This window comes from Rhamphochromis longiceps, linkage group LG4 (genome assembly GCF_057381845.1).
Source record: "Rhamphochromis longiceps isolate RC_006_pf linkage group LG4, R_longiceps_female_GT1.1, whole genome shotgun sequence".
Classification (NCBI taxonomy): Eukaryota; Metazoa; Chordata; class Actinopteri; order Cichliformes; family Cichlidae; genus Rhamphochromis; species Rhamphochromis longiceps.
In genome coordinates, this window is record NC_140560.1 from 26,259,764 (window position 1) to 26,269,418 (window position 9,655).

Here is a 9,655-nt window from a genome sequence, read left to right on the forward strand (position 1 = left end):
CAGCAGTCATGTAGACACCTGAACACTCTGTGTTTGTTACCTGAAATGAAAATGCCGTTTGGCCCGGGAAAAAGGAGAGAGGGTTCTTTTGAGAACCAGTGAAGGACCCAGCAGTCAAATAATACCCACTTACCCTCCTCTTCCTCCTGCTCCTCTAACTCCATGGCTCCTGGTCTTAAAGCCAGAGCAAAAAAATGTTCACAGTAAGGAATCATTACCATAGAAACTCTGTTTGCATTTCCCAGTGAGCAATTCCAGGACCTCTGGCTTTTTAGCTGGAATCCAGACATTCATTTCAATGGGCAGTGCTGTCTGGAAAAGCTATTGTCCGTGTGGGGCACCTTACTGAAAGACATTCTAGGTGCATTTCCGTTTAAAGTGAAAAGTCAGACAAAAGGAGCCTTGGCCATGAACTGGATGTCATCTCAACAGGCTTGGCTCACAGGCTGCATCAGCTGGTGCTGCACAGCTACAAGTTCCAATATTCCGATTCTTTGTGTTTTATTTAGAGGTGATGAAAATGAAAGGCTTTCATTTAAATGTGGTGCCTGAGCAGAGTTGTGCACGTCATTCAAAATTAGCGTGGTTGGAGAGCGCGACTTTATGCTGCGTGCCCCGTCACAGGGTTGTATTCAGGTTTGTCTTCAGTCGTCTCTCCCATACTAGACTGCTGCGCTGGAACAAAGGGGCCTTTCACATCGACCTTGAAACACAGCCACCCCATCACCACAGGAACCAGTGCAGAGGAATCCACCCCAACTCTCTGATATCAATCTCTCTGTACCCCTGGCAGAGAGTCTCAGCTCAAAGCTGAGGTGAAGAAGCTAATGCACATCGTATGACTGCGTTTCCATTCCAATGGAGAATCAGGTGAAAATGAAACTTTAACAGCTTTGTGAATATTGTTTGAGCTACTTTGACCCACCAGGTTTCTTTAAAATTGCAGCATTTAGGCTTAGAGCACTAATGTGTCCCTAAATTAGGTTCATTATGGCCAAAATGATTGAATATTATCAATGAGTATTAATTTCTAATAATTTGGTTTATAACATTTTTTTAAAGATTAGATATTGATACACTTCTTAAATAAAAGAGGTCTTTACTTTGTTTTCTCAAATGTTGCTTTGCTTTTCATTCCTTTGTGTTTTGTATTTGTACCTACAGGCCACCATAGTTTTATCTAAAATATAAAATTAGAAATAAAAGCTCAAGTTAGTCAAAGTCAAAGCAGTTAAATAATTATCTTCCGATTACTAATACTTTTGTCTAAAATCTGCCACCACACACACACACACACACACACACGTATACATGAAGAGTATGCAAACATCACACATGTAAGCATGCACATGGGAATAAAAGTTTTTATTCTTCTCAGTGACAAAAAAAACAAAACAAAAAAAACTTTTTGGTTTCTTTTTTTTTTTAAACAATTGTACAACCTGAAAAAAAATAACTCAGGTTTTAAACTGCAATACGTTTTTAAACAAAATAAGAGTCTTTCATTTTATACATCTGTCATAGGAAATAAATTCAGAACTGTACATCACGTTTTTTTTGTTTTTGTTTTGATTTTGAACAAAGCACACAGAGCTTCAAAATGTACAATATTCATTCACATTTTATACACATAAAAACCAAATGGGGTCTGCTACATTTAAAAGTTTGCGATTCCTCGTGCGTGAGAAAGGCGGTCTGAACACATTCCACGTTGCATCACCGGCGTTCGGCTAGCACGCTGCTTGGCAACATCCAGCAGCTCCAGCCATTGTCTCCAAAGAGTCACGGCGCAGCAGGAGAGGAGAGGGGCTCTGGGCCACTGGGCCAGTCTCCTCAGTTACTGAGGGCTTGTTCCATCTCCAAATGTGGGCAGATGACCTGCTCAGTTAGTGTCCACGTGACAGGGGTTGGTGCCCTGCTGCTGTGCCTCATGATACAACCGCAGGAAGTCTTTGTAGCGTGGTGCGCAGCCCATCCAGGCTTCCCCAAACCTCACGGCCCCAGTGAACAAAAACTCCCCCTCACCGGACCTCACCCCACACTGAAGGGGCATTTTGATACGGCCAGTCCAGCTCCGTACCCTGACACCCCCAGATACAAAGACCTGGGTTTTCTGTCTGTAAAGGCGACTGATCTCCACAGTGACAGATGAGTGCTCCTCCTCCTGATCCACCTTCCTAATGCTGCCTCGTGCCACTGGAAAAACCAAGCAGGAAGATGGGATTTAGAGACTGGTAACAGCAATATTTCAAACTGTGTGTTTGTATTGGACATCGACGCCAACCATGCAGCAGCAGGAAGCAGGAAGCCTATAATTCTTCAAAACAGCACTTACCAAAGTCACTTGTGCAGACAGCTAGAAGCACTTCAGTGTCACTGCAGGGCTGACAGGACGCTATGTGGAAATAAAGAAAGAGGGTGGATGAGTTCAGAGAAAAATGGTGTGCAAATAAAATTAAAAAATGCATGTGGCGTGATAAAAATCGTGTTAACAGGCCCACAGACTTCCAGTAAACACACCTGTGGCTGTGTTTGAGTAAGTGTTCCTCACATACAGACAATTAGGGTCACAGTCATTTCCATCCTGACAAATGAATATTTATTTAGAAATGAGAGACCAGGATTCAGCTGAGCTCAGAGTTATACACCAGACAGAGGCACGCTGCTGATAGTAAGCACAACTCAAAAAGCTAAGAGAGTGTGTGTGTGTGTGTGTGTGTGTGTGTGTGTGTGTGTGTGTGTGTGTGTGTGTGTATGCATATCTAATGCTCCTGGGAGCTGTTCAGTCAGCTTCCCTTGCCAAAACAGGAACCCCTTGACACCCCATGACAAACAAGGACCAGATGACGGGTATAAGAACAGCAAAACTAGTAGAGGTTACATCTGACCTGAGCTCTCACAGCACTCCAGCAGGCCTACTTAGACTGCAACTATAACATCAAGGGGGGCCCACATTCAGAAGAAGCAAACAGAGGATAGATTTTGCCGGTTTCGTGCACATCTTGCATTACACAGGCACAGGGCAATTAAAGTGCAGGTAATTTAGTTTCCAAAAAGAAAATGTGAATTAAATACAATAGCCCACATCAATTATTTAAAAGTCTGCTCCAGGCACCATTTCACCTTTGATTGGGGTCTGCATAGCAGCAACTCAGCCTGCCCCCTCGTCCAGACTGTTTTATAGCAGTAGAAAGGGCCCTTAATGAGAGCAGTCAACTCCGTGATTAGTTGACTCAGGTGGTCCTGTGGCTGTCCTAACCAGAATGCCTTTATTAACCCCTAGACCTGCTTTGGTTTTCCTTAGTAGTACTCTGAAGCAGGTGGGGGTAGGAGGAGGAGTGGGAGCAAAAAGAGGACTGTCTAGTCAGCAGTGGGTTGAGGGTGAGGAAGGAGCAGTCGTCTGACCACAAAATAAGTGGAAGAATGTTTAAAAAATGTTAACTCAGGTGGGCCCGGTGCACTGGAAAGCACCCTAATTTGCACAACCAGTCATAAAACTGAGCATAAATATTAATTTGGTGTGTGCAATACATCTAATAAGACTTCTTGCCAAAGCGGTGATGTTCACCCTTGGTCATATTTAGGAGCGCAGCTTAACCTTATTTTTAGCTTTTAGCTGGATTGTCTGATGATGGGTGTACAGAGGTGAGGGATCTTTGAGGTCAGCTAGTGTAGCAACACAAGGCACTGCGACATCACTAAAGAGGGCTCAAGGGTCAAACAGCCACAAGCTTGGATGGCTTAGTAGCAGCTGGAGAGCCAAGACTTCAGAGAGGCCAACCTCACCCAGAGCAGAGGTTGGTTTTTTTTTTTATGTTTTTCTCCAAGGAAGTCAAACATGAAATAGAACCGCAGGAATGGGCTGAGAACCGAGTCAGCATCTCTTTCTGGCCCTCTGCACATGCAGCGCCACTCTGATCAGAACCACTTCACAGGAGCACAGAGGGATGAGGGATGGGAGGAGTGGCAAAGGAGGGAGTGGAGGGGCACATTAGAGTGTCCCTGAAACATCTGGGACCAGATGCATTCCACTGTAATGGAGCACAACTTGCTAATACCGCTCAGCAGAGACGAAACCCACTTCAAACAACTAGGAAGGGGGGGGGGGAACGAAAAGGAAAAATACGAGAATGATAAATAGGCAAGAAAGAAAATTAAGAAGTAGGAAATAGTGAGACTGAAGACAGGAAAAGGGAGAATAAGTCAAGCGAGCTGAAAGGGAGGTTAAGGGAGTGACAGCAAGGGAAATACAAGCCTATATGGTCCTAGAAGTTCCTCCCAACATCTGGTTGGAGATACATTCCAATTTGATGGTGAGCAACTCAATCCCAGCACAGTAGGTCAGAGAGAAGAGGAAAGGAAGAAACATGAAAAAGAAGGAGGAGCAGCAGCAATCAATCTGTGACTCCAGGCTTCAGATGACACGAGACCAATGTCTTTGTGAATCATCCCAGTGCTATCTCAGGCCACATTACAGCAGCAGATTATACTACAGAGCTGAGCCGAGCGAGCTAATGCGGTCAAAACAACTCCTACTCTACGTTTAACCCTCTCTCTGTCTGTTTCTGTCTGCTGTGCCAGATAATGACGCAGGATGTGAATATGTGAACCAAGAGAGCCGTAAAAACAGATGTGGGCCTGATACTGCTCATATTTTGCTTTAGGTGGAAGAGAAGGGAAAAAAAAACATAGCTGCACAGCTTGAAAATGTGCAGGTTTGGCAGGTACGCAGCGTGAAAATACACGGCTGTTTTTCCATTGGAGGCCCTCTGTTTGACTGTGCCCCTCCACACACAAGCCAGGCAAAAAAGAAGAAAAAAGAAAACAATAGAAGCTTACAGTGCAACGTTCAAGTCAAATCCATGAGCTGAGAGGTGAACGTTTTATCCCGAAAAACTAAAGTTTAAAAGCCGATTTTGACCTTTTAATCCTCACGGTGAAAATATGAGTTTGACAAGAACCCCCACCCCCCAAAAAAATCCTTAATGTAAACACAATGCTACTAGAAAAAAAAAAAGTCTTTGGATGTAGTATTTGCAGTGTGCTGGAGCAAATGTTAAGTTTCCTACTATTAGAGTCCAACCTAATAAAAGTTTCCACCAGTAGATGGCTGCATTTAGTGCTCGGTGTGCACCACAGGGGCAGAGCACAAAGGCACTCAGTTCTAGAGGGAATCTAAAGTAAGGCCTTTATAGGAGCTACACAGATCAAAGAAGCAGCAGTTTTCAGGGGTATCACTAAAGATGTCAAAGATGCATCTTACCAACGAGCAAGTGCGGCCCCGCCTTGTGCCTGTCACTGACCAGCTCGTACTGGAACGCCGTAATCCGCCGACTGATGTCCATGTGGGGGACAGCCTCAATAAAGAGGGCCCCTTCCTGAATGCCGAAGCAGTGCACCTTGCCCTGAGCCTGGTCCTGCTCAGGCAGCAGTAACCTCAGCTTGCCGTTGCGGTCCAGGTAGATGTTGGTGCCGCTGGACTCGGCGGAGGGTTTAATGCAGACAGAGAGCCGAGCGGCGGCGGGAGAGACCATGTTGGGTCGGAGGTTGACGATGATGGCCCCTGTGGGATAAAGCCATTCCAGAGAGCCTTGGGAGCAACGTAGGTACACCTGCTCCACATCCCTGGTGTGGCCTTCATGGGTCAGACCGCTGGATAAAGAAAAGAAAAAAGGCACAACATATGAAACAAGCTGCAATAAAAGTGGCATTTCTCTGGAAAGCTTTAATTTTTTTCAACCCCCCTTTACCCAAATAAAGAATAAAGAGACTTATTCACTAATCTAAAAATGATTTTGGGGGCATTTATAGCCTGAATTAACTGACCAAGTTGAAGACCTCTGGCAGACCCAAAGGACATTAAACCACATTCCTCCTGAAGCATTATTAAGGCCGTGCGCAAGACTGGCTGCATGACCAGTCACGAGCCGGAGCAGCCAAAATGACCTCAGCTCCCAACACACACTCCCCGTACCGCATTGTTCCGCCCAGCGCTTTGGCAAAACGCATCACTGGCAAGCTGCCTTTGGGAAGGGTTTGGAGGCAGAAATGGATGAATGGAGGGACACAGGGGCTTCTGGGCAGACAACAGCAGCAACAGTAGCTGGGACTGCAGCATGCAAGTGCAAATGCAGGTCACGCACCGAACCTCCCCTTGCTTTCAAGCAACCAAAGAGACTGGAAGAGACTTGTCCGGGCAGCACTTCGGCCTCTGGCGCCAGCATGACCAAATGACTCCCTCCAGAACTTAATGCCTGGTCGGGATTTGAAAACTCCGGCTCTGTCAGTCATTCTGTGGCAAAGCCTGAGGCAGGAAGCCATCAGCAGTCTACCAGCATACACATGCCAAGCTAGCGGTTTGACTCCGGAGGAGAAACGCCCAGTTTCCTGAAAATGAGATGCTGAAATTCAAAATTTGCCATAGATCTCAAAAGGAACCCGCAGCACATGCTGAGCATATGCCTCTGCAGCCCCATAACCAGGCTCTCCTCAGCATGCCTCTAATTAAGTCCTTTCTAACTTCATCACTTCTGCAGGCAATTAAAGGAGATTAGTCAAGAGTCTGCCTAATGAACAACAGATTATTGGTGGAAAGCTCAAAAGTATGGGCAGCCCCTCCTGACTGCAGGATGATGAAAAACAACAAGAACAAAAAAAAAAAAAAAACACTTATTTAAGGCGCAGTTCTGAACTGCAAAACAGATTTCAGCAGATGTTTGATGGGAGGTGAAACTTTCCAGTGAATGCTTCATTTCCTGACGTTTATCAATCATACATCTCTGTGTGGCTACCTTTAATACTTTGAGCCTATGAGTGTGTGCATATGTCCCACACACACACACACACACACACACTTTCTTTAGGGGAAGGGAGGGGGGGAATAAAACATAAGTAAAAAAGATAAATAAATAAAATAAAAAGGCGATTTGTGTGTGGGATGTCATAAACATGTTATTTTCGTATTCCAACGTCCTCCCATCATGTTATTAAAATCTTTGGTTGAACCATCGTGTCATTCATACGTCCAAAACAACCCCAAACACACGTGTCTCTGACATTACTACATTTTTCACACACAAAAAATTACGGTAGTTTCTTAACTTATATCACAAACTACACAAATCTTTTGTTTCCTACAGCCACCATAGGGGCTAGCTTTGTTTTAATTTATCGTCTAACCCTGCCGCCTGCTTCCCACATCACCGCGGCGACTTGAGTTTCAGTCACAGTCATTTCAGGTCGCCACCAGCAGCTTTCATGTTTGCTCACATCCTCGCTTTTTCTTATTTAGCAGTTTAGTTTGACGTTCAAAATACATTCAGTTAAACGGGGGGGGAAAAAAAGTCTGTAGACCTCACCTGCCCTTCCAGCTGCACTGGTCGCTTGAGTATTGGCAGAAAGAAATCCTAAAGAGAAGGAAAAGCGGCAGCAAGGAGGCCAGCATCGGGGTGAGCATGTTTATCTCGCCTCACTTAGCCTCCTCTTGAGTGAAACTACGATAAAGTCCACCGCCGTCTCTCCAGCTGCATAGCGTTTCCATGTGCCACGGTCCGCTCCGTGCGCTCCCCGGGGTTTCTTCTTTTATTCTCGAAAAGTTCAGGGGATTAAAAGCGCTTTCCCCATCAAACACACACACTCACTCAGTAGCTCCGCGCAGCGCTGACAGCCCTCCGTTAAATGTGGAGTGAGTTCAGCTCCGAGTCTGCCTCAGCAGCCCTGATTGCGCTCTACGTCACACCCGAGCGCTCTGTGTATGCTGCGTTCAGGGGCCTCATCTCAGACTCCGATTTTAGAAGTTCGAAATTTTGCGGGTTTGTGTCCTTCCAAATATTAAAGTTGGTTGAATTTTAGAACGTTATCTGTTGTAAATGCGCCATAATTAATGATATATGGTATATCAAATGATTGATTTTCAGCTGGCATAGCTGAAGAGGGGTTATTTGTGACAGAAGCATAGCAGCAAGAGTGGAGAGGAGACCTGCTGTCATGTGTGGTTTGGAGACGGTGGCACTTACAAGAAGTCAGGAGGCCAAGTTGGATGTGGATCTGGGATAGTTTGGACATGGTCATAGGAGGTTCGTGGATGTAGTGAAGGAGGATATGCAGAGGATTGTTATGAGAGAGGAGAATGCTAAGAAAGGGCGAGATGGGGGCAGACGATTTGTTGTGGTGACCCCTCAAGGAAGCAGCTGAAAAAAATAGCTATGCCACATTTAGATTAATAGAAGTTAATTACATCACCAGGAGATTTTTTTTAACAGGTTGGGTTGTAGTCAGTTGTCTAAACACAGATCATTTTCTCCGAGGGGAGACAATCCTATTCTGTGACTGAAAACACCAGAATGTTTTAAAGAATAAGTATATGGCTAATATCGAATTCTTGATATGATTGCTGATTGGAGTTAAGGTAACTTGCTTAAAACTGGTTAATATAATCATGTCAAACAATCCCCAATATCCCTGTTATTTTCTGTGACTGTTTTCTGGTTAGTTGCTCGACTCATGTAAAAGTTCCGACAGCACTTGAAAGTTGCATAAAACTTGTGTAGAAACCACAGCAGCTCCGCAGTTGCAACACTTTGACATTCGTTGAATATTTCAACAGAATAAACTTTATTTATTTTTGTAAGAAATCAGTCTATAAGAGGTCTTTTATATCCCTCATATAAAGTGTTTTATAGTTCTGTGGGTGTCTGTCTCTATGAACAGAAATACTATTGTTTCCCGATGCTGGAGCCGCAAAGATCCCTGTCAAATAATGAGATCTTAGTGCAATGAGGGTAAAGAGGTAAGGAAGTAAAGTGGCAGGTATTCCTGGCAGTGTCCTTTCAAAGGAAAGGTGCATAGACTCAATTACCTAAAAGTGGTATGTTGGCAATACTGGCATGCTGGTGAAACTCTAGTATTATAATGGTTTAAAAAAAATCCCCATAGTCCCTCTTTGTAAGTCAAATTAAGTTTAGCCAGTTGCATTCTTGCCTTTAGCTTTGCCATATACTTTTATAGCAACCATCAATTGTACATTATACTGAGATCTGAGGGCTAAAAAAGGGCTGACTATCAGCTGTGGTCTCATGGTTTGACTGGAGCTCTGCAGACATCTGCAAGTACTGGCCACATGAAGGAGTTAATTAATCAAAGTCAAGTACTGGTCAAGTAAAAACAAATTTGCATGTTTCTTTATGGGAAGTAATGATGGTATTATCCATTATGTCTGTTAATAATGTCACAGGGGCTCTGCGATTTAAATTTATCCTGTAATAGTTTTCTTTTCCCCCTCTTTCAGATGAGAGGGATTCTGGAAGGGGAGAGTGGGGAGACCATGGCAAAGACCTCACCACCATGTTTGTGTTCTTGGTGCCTTTTTAAACATCCATTCATCAATCTTTTTCCATTTATTCAATTAAGGGGGATTAGCTGAAGTTGCTGCTGCAGGGCTGTCTTTTGAAACATCTTTATTTAAATTATCTGACAAATCATGTGACTTGCTGCGTGTTTAATCCCACTAATGTGTGAAGTTTGTGCTTTGTACTGACAGTAGCTACAGCCATCATTAATATAAAGTCTCTGGCCCCAGACAGCTCTCAGGGACTTCAGATCTATTTTGTCTGTTGATTTGTGACTTGTAACATCATAGTTTACACATAGCTCTGTT

General features: G+C 44.2%; 1 protein-coding gene across 1 annotated transcript; it reads right to left on the reverse strand.

Annotated features, from left to right (window-relative positions):
* Nucleotides 1-1,350: 1,350 nt before the first annotated feature.
* metrnla (meteorin like, glial cell differentiation regulator a) lies at nt 1,351-7,701 on the reverse strand. The gene is made up of 4 exons (XM_085404121.1): nt 7,359-7,701; nt 5,264-5,652; nt 2,336-2,395; nt 1,351-2,196 (listed from the first exon to the last, which is right to left on the reverse strand). The coding sequence occupies exons 1-4, from the start codon at nt 7,454-7,456 to the stop codon at nt 1,883-1,885; spliced, it is 861 nt and encodes a 286-aa protein (XP_085260247.1). The 5' UTR covers nt 7,457-7,701; the 3' UTR covers nt 1,351-1,882.
* Nucleotides 7,702-9,655: the final 1,954 nt, after the last annotated feature.